This window comes from Pleurodeles waltl, chromosome 7 (genome assembly GCF_031143425.1).
Source record: "Pleurodeles waltl isolate 20211129_DDA chromosome 7, aPleWal1.hap1.20221129, whole genome shotgun sequence".
NCBI classification, from domain to species: domain Eukaryota; kingdom Metazoa; phylum Chordata; class Amphibia; order Caudata; family Salamandridae; genus Pleurodeles; species Pleurodeles waltl.
The window spans coordinates 1,133,108,851-1,133,127,519 of record NC_090446.1 but is presented as its reverse complement, the minus strand read 5'-3'; the positions used below and the strand labels follow the sequence as shown (position 1 = coordinate 1,133,127,519).

General features: G+C 46.0%; 1 protein-coding gene across 1 annotated transcript in view; it reads right to left on the bottom strand.

The window, feature by feature from the left end:
- Positions 1–18,669, bottom strand: part of LOC138246014 (unconventional myosin-XVB-like) — a 794,810-nt gene that overhangs the window by 77,553 nt on the left and 698,588 nt on the right. The window contains exon 42 of the mRNA XM_069200161.1: positions 10,557–10,697. Within this exon, the coding sequence (XP_069056262.1) occupies positions 10,557–10,697 (141 nt within the window). The remainder of the gene's footprint in view (positions 1–10,556; positions 10,698–18,669) is intronic.

Genomic DNA, 18,669 nt, shown 5'->3' with positions numbered 1-18,669 from the left:
TACTGGGAGCAGATTCCCTCTTCTCAGGTAGTTACAAAGGAAACTTGAGAGGCTTTCACAGTGTCCAGCTGTTGACACAGCTGTTTAGTCAATATTCTTAAGAACGACTTGAAATGGAACAGCAGAGCACAATGCCTGCAGTGTTTGGGATTGTGGTTATATGGAGGTAGGCATATTGTACGTTGTTGGACACCAGAAACTGCTATTGCTGCAGAACTGAAATGGAGTGCAACCATGAATGATTGCTTCCTTCGGTACCTGTGCAATTCTCACAATTTCACAATGGGCATCGAACTTCCCAATTTCTTCCTGACCGAAGTACCAAGAGTAAAAATCAGTCATGGAGTACTAAAGGGCACTGCCATGCTATGCAGTGGCAGGATGAATGTTCTACTGGTGCCAATTGACACTAACAAAAACTCCAATGAATGCCCACATTGGACAATATTGGAGACCATTTGTCTGTAGTAACTGCCTTTTATGCCTTCATTTCTACCCACTACTGGCGTAGTAAAGACAGGGATGCTAGATGAAGACAGCCATGCTCAGATACTGGTCTGACCAGACCCCGTGTTTCCCAGTGAATTCAGTAGCCTGACCTTGATATTGGTATTGCTAGTAGTTAAAGATTGTCAACAGGTTAATAGAGCAGATATAAAAACCAACCTGTTCATTGAGGCCTTCTCTTGCCGCTCAAAAGGAATGTATTTGTCCCATTTAACCTACTGTAAGGCTTAATGAACAAATATGCCAAAACAAACAATGCCTTGCTGTCAAAGGACATGTACACAGTCCATACTTGGACTTCAGTTCTGAAATGGTGCCAGGTAATCACCTTGCTTATCTTAACACTGTCACATTACCAAGAATTGAAAGCCTGAAGCTGTGATATCTAGTGCGGTATCAATGAAGAAAAAACAAGGCCAAAAAGAGTGATGTCATGTCACATCTGTCTTCATACCCTGGTAATATAGTAAAGGCATTAGAGAATTTGTTATTTGTAGCCGTAGTGGAATTGATCTTTTTTCAAATTAACTCACACATCTTGTTCATTAACAAGGATGGTATCATGGACCAGGACATCATCACCAGATATGCCAATGGACAAGGATATGATTGATAAGTACATTGCAAATTAGTTGATCAGTAACAAAAAGGTTGCTGTCAAAGAGGTGGTTGCTGTGCAGCCTCTTTGTTGATTAGGAGATGGTAGATGTAGGCTTCACAGAAGGTGTAGGCACCGATTTCTTTGCTGATGAGGGGAATGATTTGTCAACTGGGTAGGGCATGATTTCCACAAAGAAATCTTGGGTCAGTCTAAACAATGTTCACGCTTTTATTCCTAGAGGATGCTTAATTAAGTGTTGTTTTGGATGTAGGAAAAGAAGCACTCCTAGCTCCTCTAGACAAAGCAGCCTCTCTCAGGTAGAAAGTTAACATTTTCCAGGTATCCTGAAAATGACTTTCAGATTCATCAATTCTGTGGTCCAAGGTTGAAGTACAAGCAATAGATGAATTCTAAATGTGAATCATCTGCAAATATCTTTAACCTGCAAGTTACACTGGGTTTAAAAGTGATGTTCTAGTCTTAGGAGATTGGTACCTTGATCTGTCTCCCAGCAGAGTATTTCCACGATGCATTGCAACTCACCTACTGCATTATTTTTGTTCATGTTCATTGCCCATTTGGTTCTATTTTTTCCATGATTTTTGTTCCTTATTGCCAGGTTCCCTTTGGATTTTCTTCTGGAAGACTGTATTGTAGGAAAACAAATTTTTTTGCAGGTTCCCCCCACCTTTTGCCCCCTACCTGGACTATTAGTTGCTGGTCTGTGACTCTGAAAGTGCTCTGGTTCCCTGCTAAATGGGCCCTAGTGCTATTTCCACAAAAACGATACAAATGACAATTGTAACCCAATTGGCAAAGGACTTTAGCACCCTTGTAAGTTCCTGGTAAATGGTTCACTTGGTCCCCAGGGCACGGGTACTAAAGAGGGTCCCTAAAGACTGCAGCATGTATTATGCCACCCTAAGGGACCCACACTCAAACACATGTAGCCTGCCATTGCGCAATGCATGAAATGGTGCAAACCATTTTTAAAACATGAAATTGCACCCACCCTGTGTGCAGTGCCCACACGCTGCGTGTACCGTATGTAAGTCATCCCTACAGCAGGCCTTAGAGCCCTAAGGCAGGGTGCATTATATTATATGTGAGATATACTGCTGTGATGCCTAGCTCAATTGCTAGGCATTGCAAGTGTTCTGGGACACTTTTTTTCAGTAGCTGTGTGCTTAACAAATCCTGTCATTCATTCATTCATGGAGCCAAATTAAGTTAATATGCTGGGCAATGGTCATTACAAGTTACCCAGCTCATGATGGCTTCACTGAAAATACTGGTGTTTGGTATCAAACACCTCATTTTAATAAATTCATACTGATGTCAGTATCGGATTTATGGAGACATGCACCCAGAGGGCACCTTAGATGTCCCCCTGTAAACCTACCAGTCCCTTAGTGTGCTGGCTGACTGCTATTGACCAGCCTGCCACCACAGACAGGTTTCTGACCCCCTAAAGGTCAAAGCTCGTGCTCTCGGAGGCCAGAAACAATGCCTATTCTAGTGGAAGGTGATCACACCTTCTCCAGCAGGATGGCTAGTGATTTAGCATATCAAGGCCAGATGCGTCAAAGCCTCTGTCGCCTTTGATATGCGACCATGGCTTCCCCCAGACATGGGGAACACCGTCCCATGCCCCAAGTCCCATTTAGCACCAGAGCAGGGAGTGAAATTAGATAGTCAGAAGGTATGTCACACTTAAAGGCTAGTCACACCCCTAAGGTGGGCCCCCTGAAAAGGACAATTGAGGAAGGGTTTCACCACCTTGGTTTTGGTGAAACTAGAGAACTTTGGGTCAGGGATATGCCTACTACCCACAGTAAGGGGTCATATAGGGGATGCAGTCACTCCAGATGTAAGTAGCCTATTGGCTACTACCCTACACTCCCCTTAATGCCCCTAAATTGAATATTTAGGAGACCCTTTGACACCGGACCGACAGATTCGAATATTTGGGAACAGAAGACGAACAAAGAATAGCAGTCAATGCAAGAACTGAGGACTAACACTGGACTTGGCACCCTGCCCTGCTGCTCGTACCTCGACAATTGCACTGACTTGACTTGCCCAAGAGCTGTGCATCCTCCCACGCCTATGGAGGACCACGCAGAGCTTCACCAACCATCTTGCATCTCCCTTGGAGTGGAGGAGCCACCACCCTGCATCTGCAGGCACCAACGGCATCTGTCCCGGGCAAAGTTTTCCTGGCCATCGGGCCCATCAAGGGAGCATCAAACCAGGAGGAGGTTTCTGTGGCTCTAGGAGGTCAGCCCCATCCCTCTGCTGAGTTTTGAGACGCTAGACCCTCTGGGAGCCCCACTGCACTAATACCCTGAGAACCAGAACACTTGAAGTAAACAATGCTTGTTTGTGTCCAGCCCAGACACTGCCTCTAAAACTGACCTGCCCTCTGAGGGACTTCAGGACTAACAAGGCACACATTGAAAGTGGCCCTGCTGTCGTGTTTCTTCGCCTCTGCAGGTCAGACCAAGAACCATGAGAGCCTCAAACACAAGTGGCCAGCCAGCCAAGCACCTCTGCATCTGAGCCTCACAGCCCTGATCTTCGACTACCAACTGTGCCCCCTTGCTCTAGAGTTCCTCACGAGCTGAGCCCCCCCCCCCCCATGGGGTTCTGCCTTTGTTTGCAGATGCCCACTGCCTTCAATGGTGTAGCACATAGGTGCAACTGTGTGAGGAAAACATATCCATGGAAAAATAAATGAAAGTAAATGTCTGCAACCGATGCTTGAGGCAACAACCTGTAGCAGCTTCAATCTTCATATGCTAGTAAAAGGAGTGGGAATTGTGTGAATAGCAGAGCTACATCACAGGAATACTATCACACAAAGTGTGGTAGGCATTCAGAGCTATGTTAGCCTCTAGGTGAAGAGTGTCCTTAACACATTCATGTCAGTAGTTACAATATAAACCTGTTTTACAGCCTGACAAGAGGAGTAATGTAGAGTATGTGAATTCATGAAGAGTCTAATACTAAACAGGTCTGACAATCTTTGTGGGCCTCATGAGATAGTCTCTAGTCAGGGTCCTTAGAGAAGGGAGTCAGAGCAGAAGACGCTGAAACCAGCAGGGCTGAGTAGGGTGGTGGTCGGAGGATTAGGGTTACATCTTTATTCAAATGTTTTCAAAATGCTGGTAATACAAAGGTGCTAAGGGGAGTACAAGCTACCTTGGAGGTATAGACTGGTTTTATTGAACAGTGTCAAGCCATGAGATGGATTTCGAGGGCATGCCCACAGATAGAAGGTGTTGCATATAGATAGAATTGATCTCTGAAGTTATATTCTAAGTTCAAACAAAGCTGTTATACAATGGAGGAAATCTCTAATGGTGGTATACTGCAGAAGGGATGCCCCCCATGGATCTAGGTGCTGTAATATCCTAAGAGGCAGAACTAGGAGCAGAAAACTGGGAAAGCCCGAAACAAGACACTCTCATGCAATGACTCTTAGCGGAAAGTCTAGTTGTTCATGCACCAGGTAACATTAAATAAAGTGTGCAAGAGAGAGGTTTAGCAAACTCCAAACCTTAGATTAGAACAGTGTATGTTAGGTGCCCTTCCTGGGACTATATTTCATGTATGGGGCAAGTATAAGAGTTTCTGTAGCTTTGTCATAGAGATAACAGCATCATGATGCCATGTTTTAGTGAAGAGTTAATTTTCTCTGTGCTGCTGTTGGATTAGAGCATCTTCTATATCTGTGCTCTAGTTTGTGTCTAGTGGTCGCCCCGCATTTTGAAGGTTTCCATTTTGGAGTGGTTAGGTTTCTCTAGCACCACTCAAGACTCTTCTGACAGAGCCATTCAGATAAAAAATGATGGCACTCTTAGGAAGCACCCAGCCAAGTCAGGTAAGTCTTGTCAGTAATCAGTATAGGCCAAAGACCAGGTGCTATAAAGTACAAAAGCCACTGTTAAACCAATCCTGCAACTTAGGACTGCATCAGGAGCAGTCTGATGTTAGACTGAGAAAGAATCTCGGAGTCACCTTTGGTGGAGGGTTCACTAGAGCAATCCCTCTCTTATTCCCAGAGTTAGACAGTCTGTATTTGCATTTTATTTTCATGGAACAAACTCATCTGCAGAGAGCTCAAGCTACTGAAAGTAAAATATGTGTTCTTCATGATCATGGCACACACGCACGCACGCACCCACACCCACACCCACACCCACACCCACCTTGTACAACCCAGTGTCCAGGAAACTGGACTGACAAACTACATAAAGATTGTAGAACTGAGGCTAAAGCAGGAAACCATGAGCCCAGAGGATGCCAGAAGCCATCTAGTAAGAGTCCTTGGTTGGCATATACAGTAACTGTTAGCAAATTTAAAGCAATTATGCTTAATCCCTCAAAGAGGAAATAAAGTACTTGGAGGTTTAGAAGCACAGTTGTTGGAAATGACCCTTTCTGCAGGGTTATCCCCAGACTTTTTGCCTTTCTCCTCCTATTTTATGGACCCTCTTTTTGTTGGCTTTAGGACTCTCGGCGCTTTACTACAGCTAATCAGTGCTAAAGTGCATGTACTCTCTCCCTTAAAACTTGGTATAATTGGCTTACACCTGTTTGGCTTATTTAATATGCATGCAAGTCTTTTGTAAAGTGGTATATCATATACCCACGGCTTGTAAATTAAATGCTACTAGTGAGCCTGTAGTGCTGAGTGCGCCACAGAAAGAAGTAGCCTTTCAAACTTGTCTCAGGCCCACCACTGCAGTGCCTGCGTGCACAGATTACCACCACACTGGCTTGGCAAGTCAACCTACTTGCCAAGGCCTAAACTCCCTTTTATACTACACCTAAGTCACCCCCAAGGTAGGCCCTAGATAGCCCTATGGGCAGGGTGCCAGGTATGTAAAAGGTAGGACATATATTTTTTTGTGTTCCATATCCTAGCAGTGACAAACAGCCTATTTCATTTTTCACTGCTGTGAGTGCTGCTCCTCTCATAGGTTTGCATTGGGAATTCTAAACGGTAATTTCTGATCTATAAGGAGCAGCGCGGACATGTTTGGAGTGGTAGTGAACAATCCTGCTTATTGGTGCAGGTGGATTTTACATTACTATTTTAGAAATGCCGCTTTTAGAAGACAGGGATTTCCCTGTGCTTATAACTCTGGTGCTATGCAGCATGACTCCAATCCAAGTCTGGGGCAGGGTGACAGCTCCACTTTGTGTATACTCCCCAGAAAGTCATCCATCAGGGAGGGTTGGCTGAGACAGGGTTACATCTGTGTACTGAAGATCTTCCTGGGCTGGGAGAGAGGGAGGCAGGGCGCACATTACACTTGTATAGGCTGTGTCCTGCACTCACACAAAGGGCTTCTTTATCACCCCCCCCCCCCCCCCCCCACCCCACTAATGTCTGGAGCAAGAGTAGGGGAAAGGGAAATTCTTTGAACTGGTCAGATCTGGCTGAAAGCTTCTCCCACATTCTAGAGGCTGGGTATTTTGAGTATAATTAGAGGGGCTGCAACCCCATGTTTTTAGAGCACTTTAGGAATCAAGACTGAACCTCTGCCACACGGTCTGCTGGACTGAAAAACAATTCATCTGGACTGCTCTTCTGTTGTTGCTCTGCTACCTACTTCTGCTGAGTGGCATAATTAACTCCCTGGATTGCTTTTCTGATTGTTTCCCAGCTGCTCCCTGACTGTGGTGCCAACAGGTACTGTTGGGTCAGGAGGAACTGCCATTTGGGGCTACTTGCTTATGCTGTCCATCTGTTGCCTGTTGGAGGAACTGGCATTGTGCGCCACGAGCTCTGTGGGCTGACCTGCTGCTTGCCCTGCTTTGTGCCCAGGTACCCTTCAGGGGATCCAAGAGCTTTGGGTGTGCTGTTTTCTGCCCAGAAAGCCTAGAGCGTGGTAAGCTCTTAATTTTGTTGGAAACACAGCGCATGGCACGCTTATCTCCTCCCTTTTTACCGTGAGACAAGCTATTCCTGTTTTTTTAATGCGCGCTTGTTAAGCGCCCATTTCCACTGTTAACAACGCCTTGTCTCGGCATCCAGATAGCGTGGGGAGTGCTTACTCTTCAGGAGAGTGGCACCTGTGAAGAACCTGTGAGGCTCCCGAGCAGGGGGGTCCTTGAGGTGCTGGCCCATGGCACCTTCTCCCCGTCACCACTCAGAAATCACCCCAAAGCCCCCTCTGGCTGGAGACTTGCCACACTGGAAAGAGAGGCACACCTGAAGGAGCTGGCACCCGGCTTGCACTGGGCAGAGACCCGGGATTCCCTCCAAGCCTGCCGACTGCCAAGGCCACCCCCTTGCATACACAGAGGAAGGTACGGCATTGGGGCCCTCGGGGTCCTGAAAGTTACTGGTGTTTGCCTCATCATGGGGGAAGCTCAGGAGGCCTACCCACCACAGTCTGCCTCAACTGCCTCCTCCCTACGTGGGCACATACCTCAGGGGCATGGGCGGCATTACAGGGGAAATCCTCGACGGAGGCTCCCCCTCCCAGAAGAACTTGCCACACACCAGGTAGTGATGTTATCATATTTCAATGGAGGGGTGCGAGTGCTTCCGCGTCCTCCACCTTAAAAATAAGGATCCCCAGTACCATATAACACATAATAAGGACGCAGCTGTCTTGGTGCCCCATATTTACATTGATGATTTTTGTGTTTTTTGTTACACTAGTCCAGACACCTCTGTGGACTAATTTCCGCCCATGTCTTCTACGAGGGCAGGGACTTACTGGGATTTAGGTACCTGAAGTGCCTTCTCAGTACCTGTTGTCTGACATCCCCTGCTGATTATATAATATATACTGCTGTTAATGCCTGCCCCGTCAGAATAACAGGTATTATTAGTTCAATGTTGGAATAACATGCATTTCCGGATTCCGAACCAACCACAGCACGGAAACCGCCCTCATCTCAGTCACAGACGACATCAGAACCCTGATGGACAACGGTGAAACAGTCGCCCTCATTCTCCTCGACCTCTCGGCTGCCTTTGACACCGTCTGTCACCGCACCCTAATCACCCGCCTACGCTCCACCGGGATCCAAGGCCAGGCCCTGGACTGGATCGCCTCCTTCCTCGCTAACCGCTCCCAAAGAGTTTACCTCCCTCCGTTTCGCTCAGAACCCACCAAGATCATCTGCGGCGTACCTCAAGGCTCATCGCTCAGCCCGACACTCTTCAATGTCTACATGAGCCCCCTCGCCGACATCGTACGCAAGCACGACATCATCATCACCTCCTACGCCGACGACACCCAACTTGTACTCTCCCTCACCAAGGACCCCGCCAGCGCCAAGACCAACCTACAAGAGGGTATGAAGGACGTCGCAGATTGGATGAGGCTCAGCCGCCTAAAGCTGAACTCTGAAAAAACGGAAGTCCTCATCCTCGGCAACACCCCGTCCGCCTGGGACGACTCCTGGTGGCCCACGGCCCTCGGCACCGCACCGACCCCCGCAGACCACGCCCGCAACCTCGGCTTCATCTTGGACCCTCTTCTCACCATGACCAAGCAAGTCAACGCCGTGTCCTCCGCCTGCTTCCTCACTCTCCGCATGCTCCGCAAGATCTTCCGCTGGATCCCCGCCGACACCAGAAAAACCGTGACCCACGCCCTTGTCACGAGTCGCCTGGACTACGGCAACACCCTCTACGCCGGGACCACCGCCAAACTCCAAAACCGCCTGCAACGCATCCAAAACGCCTCGGCCCGCCTCATCCTCGACGTACCCCGCAACAGCCACATCTCCGCACACCTGAGACACCTGCATTGGCTCCCAGTCAGCAAAAGGATCACCTTCCGTCTTCTCACCCACGCACACAAAGCCCTCCACAACAAGGGACCGGAATACCTCAACAGACGCCTCAGCTTCTACGTCCCCACCCGCCCCCTCCGCTCCGCTGGCCTCGCACTTGCTGCCGTCCCTCGCACCCGCCGCTCCACGGCGGGTGGGAGATCTTTCTCCTTCCTGGCGGCCAAGACCTGGAACTCCCTCCCCACCAGCCTCAGGACCACCCAGGACCACTCCGCTTTCCGGAGACTCCTAAAGACTTGGCTGTTCGAGCAGCGATAACCCCCCCTTTCCCCCCTAGCGCCTTGAGACCCGCACGGGTGAGTAGCGCGCTTTATAAATGTTAATGATTTGATTTGATTTGATTTGATTCTTGATGGTCCATAATCGTTAGGCTATAACCTAAATGTTGCGTTTCCTGCCTGATGTTCTAGTATGTCATTGTACCTTACATAATCAGGATAATAAACATTATCTCAGAATTCTCATAGTAGGTGCAGGATTTATGGGCCATGTTAGTTGGTCTATGTTTTTTAACAATATATGATAGATTTTTAAATAACACTGCAAGGAGTCTCTTTTGTGGTGTATTTATTGTGTCACTCGTGTGAGTATGTTGCACAAACGCGTTACCCATGACCTCTGGGGCTAAGCCTGACTGCTGTGTGCCAAGCTACCGGGGTGAGCACAGATTATCTTTGGTGTGTAACTTACTCACCCTGACTAGAATGGTGGATTCTGCCTGACTTGGGTGCATACCCTAGCCAACCAGAAACCCTATTTCTAACAACAGCCATACATGGAACCAACTTCTTAATTGTTTTCTGCAAAGGTGCTCCACTCTCCTTCATTGACTGGTAGGCAAATTTGATTAGTCTGCAGTAAGTGGAAATTACAGTTTTGGGTTTCATTTACTCGTGTAGTCCTGGGTTCCCTGCTGGGACACATGCATGCTCTCAAGCTGTCGGTTTAGCAGTAACCTATACAGAGATCCCACACCTCCAAGTTCACATTCTAGATGGAAACCTGGTCCACAGTGTACGACTGGCAACAATTTCCCAACTCAAATCCTACACCATGAAACACTTACTTATAGGTCTTCCTCAGTTTGGGACTGGTGTAAAAATCATACCCTTACTTGTGGAATCCTCTGAATGTCTCCCACCTTTCATGAGGTCAATGAACAATATGCAAACAAGTCTGTGTAAGGATCCTTTACTGCTGCAGTCTGTACCTAATATTAGACTTGGAAAGTAGTGCAGAAAAAGGACAGGCAGTGAACGAAGAGGGTCTCATTTGGCAATTGGGAGGAACAGTGAAAAAAGAGCGCTGTACACGTGCAGTTACAGGGACCGTGTAGAGCAATGCATGTAGTCAGGTCCAGGAGAAGAAAGTGTGAGAACAGGAACTGAAGGAGAGATCCATAGAAGGCTATGTCAGAACAAAATGAAATGCAGAAAGACCCAGGAAGCGTTGTTATTAGCAGTGGCAACGTGTGGATAGGACCGCATGGGGTCAAACCTATATGGGAGTCTGAAGCCAGAACGGCATGCAACCTCGTTGGCAGCAGGGGGGTACCTAGAATACCTAATTTTCCGTTCCTGCACGGTCTTTTTCCAGGTCCCCAAAGATAAATGATGATTACCTCGTGTAGCTCAAACCATATGCTCTTGGGTTTGCTGGTGGTTCCATAATTCACCTCCACACCAGGGAGTGTAGCGCTGTCCATGGGCCGCAGTGTTTTCATAGTTTGAATGTCCAGCAGAGGAATGGATAAATATGTATTCTGTGGAAGGAAAGTGGCAGATTTAAACATCAGCAGCTCAATTCTTGCAGACAGTTACAGTAAGAAACATAATGAGCAGATCCCCTGGTGACGGGATGTTGATGCTGCAAGAGCTGCCACATAATGCATCATCTACCACATTATATGACTCAGTTAAAAAAATACTTCCTGGCTCAGAGAAGACATTGAAAACATTTTACTTTTATCTGGTTCAGATTTCATCTCTTTCGTCTGGAATTAAAGCAAACACCTTTTCTAAACTGTGAATGGGTGTAAAGTAAACGATCTATTGAGTCTCAGATTAACAGGAAGCAGGGCAAGCAGCAATTGTAAAGACAATAATCAATTGAGTGTACAAGCCACGCGAACATTTGAAAAAAGTAGCTTCTCTTTATTAGATAGCAGGTAATGAGAAATTCAGGTGTTCAACCGCTTACGTTTAGAAGCTTTGTCTCATTCACTTCTTCCCGAGCATGATCATACCTCATCTATTCAAATAAATTATGTAAAACGCTCACAATTAAGCTTAAAAAATGTATGTGTGCGTGGCCTGGTGGGGCTCCTGTCTAGCTTGGCCTTTTACCAGCATCAATCATCGCGTCACTTTAGAACAACTGCACCAGTTGTTTGGGGAGGGATCATCATTCACCTAGTGGCAAGTGACAAGAAGAACCCTCCCGAGAAAAATAGGGAACTACTGAGGCCTGAATAGTAGGTGGGGAATTGCCGTCTTGTTGTTCCTGCGTTCGCAGCAAATTGCTCAGCCTTAAGGGAATGGGAAGCGCCTGCTTGGCAGGCGACTGCCCCAGAGCGAAAGGGGCTGTGTGAGGTACCAGCCGGCACGGTGAGACTATGTAAACAGCACAATATGTAGTACGGATCTGGCGTGGGCACCCCTCATCCTGCATGCATCCCTGCAAGGCAAAGGTATTAAGAGGACCTAGTGGACAGCAATGATTATGGCGAGGTATTCACCGCAGACATGAAAACAGTAAGGGCCAAAAGGCAGAATTAAATGGAAGTGACAAAAGAGAATATCCAGAAACAGAGGGGGCATCTTGAGCACAGGATCTAAATGAGGCAGAAAATGGGAGGACTATGAGGGGCCCCTGTTCAAACCTATGCGGCCCTAAACCAAATGCATTTTCCTCTTAAGGCGGTCTATAGAAGCCGGCCCATTGGTGAAGGATGCGGATCCGGTGCTGGGGGTGCCCCTTTGCCATGGAGTAGCGACTTTGTGAACCCCAGCGACTCTGGCTGATAATAAAGATTTTGCAGCACTACCAGTGGTGGCCACTGCTCGCTCACTCTAGATTCAGATGTGCACTCTAGGAAGGTTATTGTTACATGGAGTCAAAGGGTGGAAACGAGGCATGATAAGTCATCAACCCCCCACTCAGATTAACTCAAAAAATGTATCAAAGGCACCCACTGTAGGGTCAGGGAATACATCTCTGAGCATCAGAAGAATGCGCTACTTATCTGCAACTACAGTTCTCTTTGGCATTGGCTGATTATCATGCTTCAATGGATCCCAAGTGTCAAGCCGGGAGCCCCACAGTGATCTTCAAGCAGCAGCAGTATTGGTAGTAGTGATAACTTTATTGGGGTCACATAAATATAACCATAAAAGCACATTTAAGATCACAGTTAAAACGGTGTTGCAATGATTCCAACGTAAACACGCGTTACGTGCAGATTATATACTAATCGCAACAGCATTCAACCAGTGAGGGAATGGCTTGACATAGTCAGGTTGAAAAATTCTGAAGATTCCCTCTCACACAAGAAAAGACATTTTAGGTTTCAGAATCACACTAATGCTCCATTCTTTGTATAAGCATAAGACACTACTGAAATGACACATGCTATAATCAAACTATAAAAATGTCAAGAAACTCAATTGGATACAACATCAAATGAAGGAAACAAGTGGAGTAAATCCAGAAATATCCTTGATCAAAATACGCATTAGATACTCAATGCCACGATGAAAACCATTATTTAATAAAGCTTAAAGAGCCGGTAGTTGCTACTAGGGGGCAATGGTACAAATTTTGGGGGGCTGGCACTTATTTTTCTGCGTCCGACATTTATTGGGAGCAAAAGACACATGTGAAAGATGGAAAAAGGGAGATATGGAAACGCGTCACAAAGGGAGAAAGCTGAAAGGGTGAGCTGAAGAGGCAGGGAGTGGCTGTAAATAGATTAAAGAAATCCGAGCTGGTTTTAGGATTACGCTACCGCTGAATTCTGTGCTCGCACATTTAATTGCAGCAGCCGCGTGTTTCAGAGAGACGCTCTGGGCATTGCACTGTTTTTTTTAATACAAATTAAGCACTGTTTAAAGTGCACATTAAAGTGACTCATGCTTTCATCTTCAGTGAGAAATATCTAGGCAGCTCACTCGCTTTGAATGGAGCACAAATCGAGGGAATAAAAGGTCAGAGAAATATTTTAATATTCAGATAGGTCCTTGGACATAATGGGCCTCTAGAAATTAAATCCGAATTTATAATCTATAATTTACAAGGTGTAACTCCAAGTAAAGTGACACGTATAAAATATCTAAGAGGCTCACTAAATTAAAACATCAGTATAAAAATGGTAAGTGACCGGCCAGCACATATCTGAACAATAGATTGTCAATCTCACCTGGGGAAAGGACATCACATTGTTAGCATCACATTCCCAAAGGCTGGTTTAAACAGAATAGACAAACTACTTCATTCTTCTGACCCTTATCTACCAGGACCAGTTTAAAAATCTTGAGAGCACAAAAACTATTGGTTTGTATGTGTCCGTTCTAAGCATGTGCAGCGCCTCCACACAATGAGAGACACCCAAATGGTCGCAGGTCGGAATGATCCACTTGTTGCGGGTTAACATGTACTTGGGACAGAAGAATAAACAAGGATTTTCATTGCAACGGGTCTCGCATTTGTTCGAGTTAGAGCTATTAGCGTTGTTAAGCAAAAATAAACGCAGCACGATTGCGCTGCGTGGAAAATAAACAGATAAAGTAGTCCGGACTCCAGGCTGAAAACATCGAGCCTCGTATGTTTTTGGTACTTTACCGGTGCAGTGTAGGTGGGCTAAACACCGGAAAGGGCATGACGTATGCATGCCTTTCACAGATGAAAGCAAGCGGATTTTAAAAGGCAAGCCCAGGAACCAATGTAAATGACTGACGTGGCATGGGCGTGGTTTGAAGCCCAAAGAAAGATTACAGAATGGACGGAACACTTTGTGCTAGCCCATAAAAAATTGGCCTCTGTTTCTCAGACTGATGGGCAGAAAGGGCAATCCCCCTTCCATTTTGCAGCCGCTTGTTAAGGAGAGGTGCATCAGTTCTAAAGCGGAAGTACAAGGTTTTTGCCGAATGGGGAGTAATCTGTCCATAAAGATTTCATATTTAGGTGAACACTTGTGAGCTAGAAACCTTATCTATCAAACCCTGCGATGGCAATTGGCGCCAGACTTCCGCGAGGATATGATCCCAGTATAGGCTCTTGATCGGAGTACCCATGTTTCTGCTCAGAATGTCCTGGTTCTCTCACACATTGGAGAGGTGTAAGCTGAATCAGAGTTCCTTAACCGCTTTAAGTCAGGGCGTGGCACAGTTCCTATCAAGGGAAATCAACTCCTTCATGCCCCCTTAATATGACTGCAGCTCTGGGGTAGACCAAAGTCTGATCTAGTATTTTAGGATCTTTTGATGGACAATATGATCAACCCTGTGAATATTCAAGTCCTATCTTAATGGTAATATAGGGGTGCTGCTAGGTAAAATAAGTAATGACCACAGGAATCTGTTTTCCGTCGTACTTGCAGACTAGTGTCACTGTATCTACAGAGCTCTGCCACATAAAGAGCCTTACCCAGAGTTACTGCTCTGCAAACCTCTAGTACCGGTGAAAGTGCCCTGCTGGACGTGTGCCTATACCTTTTTTTTTTTTTTTTAGGGTCGAGCTTGCAAGCGCTCTAGCCTGCTGTAATCTCTCTGTGGGCTTTTAACCACGCCCACTGCATGCCCATGCGTTTCGTTGGTTTGTGGGCTTGCCTTTTAAATATCGCTTGATTTTATTTGTGAAAGGCATGCATATGTCATGCACTTTCCGGTGTTTAGCCCTCATCGAGCGCACTGAAAACATACGAGGCTCCATGTTTTCCGCATTGTTTCAGGACTACCTTTTCTTTTTTATTTCCTACGCAGCACGATCTCACTGCCCATTTTCCGATACGTTTGACTGCGAGAGAACTTCTGTTTCATTTTGTGTGCTCCCTCACGCTCATGGCGTGGTGCTTTAAATTGGGTCACTTATGTAAAACTGTATTACTTTCCATTTTCTTTTTACGTGGCAATAAAAGTCCGATTACAGCTTGCCAACACTAAAAGCTGTAAGTCGAGCAAATGCGAGACTCATTGCATTGCAAATGCTTGTTTAGGATGACAGCAGATCTATGCAACATCAAAGAATTGCTCCAGCTGGGGCATCCAGGAGAGTTTATCAGAGTCTCACACCTAGGTAATCAAAACTCCTGACCCGCTCAAAGACCCATATACCTCCATTTTACTTTTAAATGATTGGTGGGGGTTTAAGGCCATATACTTTGTTTTTCCTGAATTGATTTCCAGCCCTCTTTCTTCATAAAACGTTTGAAATTCCCCCAGGAAAACTTGGAGGCCCACTGGGGTGCATGATATGAGTAGTGTATCATCAGCAAACATCAGCACAGGAGTGCTGACATTTGCTAATTTTGGGGTATCATTTTGACATCTCGACAACCACACCACCATGCCATTAATATACAAACAAAATAAGCTGTGTGCTAGTACGCAACCCTATCCGATACCGCAATTAATGGGATCCTATCAGTAAGGTCCCCATGGCTATTTCATCGAAGCTGAGCATATGTATTGGAGTGGAGTTTAATTAAAAAAGTTAATAGGTCTTCGGGGATATCATATTGTCTCAAAACCTCCCACAAACATTTCCCGAGGACTAGGTCGAATGCAGAGCTCAGGTCCATAAAGGTCACATTAAGATGGAATTTTCTTAATGTGATATATTTCCAGCAAACGGCTGAAAATCTAATCACCTGGCCAATAGTACTTATTTTCTCACCAAAACCAGCCTGGAAATCTGACAAAATCTGGTGATCCTTCATCCAGGTCTGAAGCCGATAGAGAACTTACCTCGCAAAAATCTTTTGGGAGATATCTATCAGGAAAATGGTCCTCTAACTTTCCAGGTTGTCTCTTGCTTCCTACTTCGGTATAGGTATAGGGACAATAATAGCCCCACTCCAGGACTCAGGGAGATCTTTACCCCTGGCAACAGCATTGACAAGAGTGTTTAAATAAGGAATCCAAAGATCTGGCGTAGAGGAAAACAAGTCACATGGGATAGAATCTGGGCCAGGTGCTTTTCCCCACTTCAAATAGCAGTATTTAGTGACAAGGGCGCGTACACTCTAAACACAGAGTTCTTTAATAACAATCAACCTTAGAAATGCCCAAACTGCAGACAATGAGATGATAGCACTCTGAACATGCTCCATACCTCTGATTTTTAGCAAATGTGAAAGGATACACAGAATGCGTGAGCCTCAGAAGCTGAGGAGAATCGATTGCTTGTGAATCTATGAAATATACAAATGCTGCAAGAACTGCAGTTACAGGTAACTAACATGTTACTTCTCCAGCACTAGAACTTTAATAGATTTGGATATCTGAATCAAAGTAGTAAATAATATGTCGTCAAGTGAATAAGAAGCACTTTATGCATACTGTAAAGTCTTTGTATTTATATTTGCAAACAATAGTAAGAAAACAGCTGTCACAGCACTCCTTGCCTAACTGCAGATTCTCTTGATGTTTCTGCATCCAGGTAGTAGTTTTTCCTGAATGTGGCAACTCTTACGTGTTGCTGCCCTGAAGATATCTGCCATTGCACTTTTGAAGGGGTGGCCAGGTTTCGTATAACAAAAGGCAACTACAGGTTAGAGTCGCCCTGAAGTGCCTTGGTTAGGAAGAGGATGGCCCTTCTGCTGATGGGCAAAGAAGGCAAAACGTTTATCTGTTTTCCTGAACGTTTTAGTCCTGTCAATGAAGATCTTGAGGCATCTGTGAGCATTCAACAAATGCAGCGTTCTCCGTTTTCAATAGTGCCTTCATAATTATGGGTTAATTTAGACAAATATACCAACTTAAGATCGGTGCGTGCACCACCCTTCACTATGAAACCTTAGATATGGCTACTTCGGTGTAAATGTTTGGATCTGAAAGCTCGCCATTAGATGGATGGTAAACAGACACTTTTAATTAAAGAAATGTAATGTCTGCTGTGTGAATAGGTTATAAGTGGCTTTTTATCAGCTCAATTTGCACTGTATTGAGTTCCCTCCTCGCTGCTGGAGGTCTCAATTTACAGTGCCCCTTTAAGCAATTCCTTAATGATTCTCACAAAAACAGCAATGGATTGTCAGGTGTTCTACAGAACTGAGAAATAGCAGAAAAATGCTTTCTAATAGAACTGTGCCTGAGTCCTTTCTAAATGCAGCAGATTTGTTAAGATATGGTGTGGCTTTAAGGGTGATAGGATAAAATTCTTAGGTGAGTCATCAGGAGCAGAATATTCTCCATTTGACATGGCGAGTGATGCAGAATCATGATCATGAGAATTTTGCTGCTTGCCCAGAGGAAGGTGCCAGGCTTCTGACAGATGACGGAGATCTGTGGACCAGATTAACGTGGCCCCACCAAATCTGGTCCACTCTTGTGCTTGCTGCTCACTCTTGGGGTGATGGGAAGCGATGTAAAGGTGCTGGCTAAGTTCTTGGTCCCTGACGATGAAAAAGCAGTCACTGAGGGAAGGAAGAGATCGGGGGAGAGGCATGTATCATTGTGAGCCAACATGACAGATGCAAGTCTTTGCGCCTCCCACATGGCCCAGTAATATCCAGCACCAAGCTGCCTAAACACTACCTAAGCAAATTACATTTTTCTCCACCTGCCTTCTGTGATCTAAAATGTGGTCTTCTGAGCTTGCAACGTGGTGCTGTCAAACACATTTGATCTCAAGGTCCACAGTGCTGAGGGATGCCCTTCCCAACAGCCACTCTGACTCTGCAGGCACCCAATGACTATGGTTCAGTGAGGGGACTAATCCTAAAACACACCTGGGATTATGAGGCAGATGAGCCTTGTCCAAGTGCTGGGATTGGAGACATTGAGGTGGGCCTGCTGAGGACACCACTGAAGACAGATGTGTCCAATGCAGATTAGAGAGGCCTGTCCCAGGACCTGGCATCAATATCTGAAGACACTGAGTGTGTGTGATGCACAGGCCTGCTGCTTAGAAGGATGTATGGACGGAGTCTCTTTCTGCAAAGGCCGGGGTACTGACTGTCCCCCTCCTGGGTGTGCAAGTGTGAATGCCCCTGAAGAGAACACAAGGAAACATTCAGCAAAGGGCAGAAAGTTTTCAGAGGCCTGTTTGTTGACACCTGAAGAGGAGATGGAGGAGAGTTGAAGATAGACAGGGTGATCCCCTGAATGATGCCATCCCCGCCCAACCCGCAGTGGGAGAGGAGAGCTGGTGACCGACATGTACCCCAGGAATGTGTTTCAGATTTGGCTGCCTGCATAAACAACTTCAGCTAGGGAGCAGAGGTGTCTCTACTTGACCTCCTCTGTTTGGTGCTGGATGTCTGTTGAATAAGTTGGGAGTCCCCAGGATAGGCAAAGGTAAAGGGGGGGGGGGGGCACCATGTTCACACGTAGCATTGGCATAACCTTTGATAACCCCTTATCTGGTAGAGACTGCAGATTCGTTACCTTATAATTTTTTCAGGATTCAGATTGGATCCAGAAGATTTTTCATAAGCAGTATCCCTGCGTACCAGTAGGTGGCATTGATCGGCTCTGCGTGCGTCGTCGGTTTTGCCCGTGCCAGAAGTGATGTCT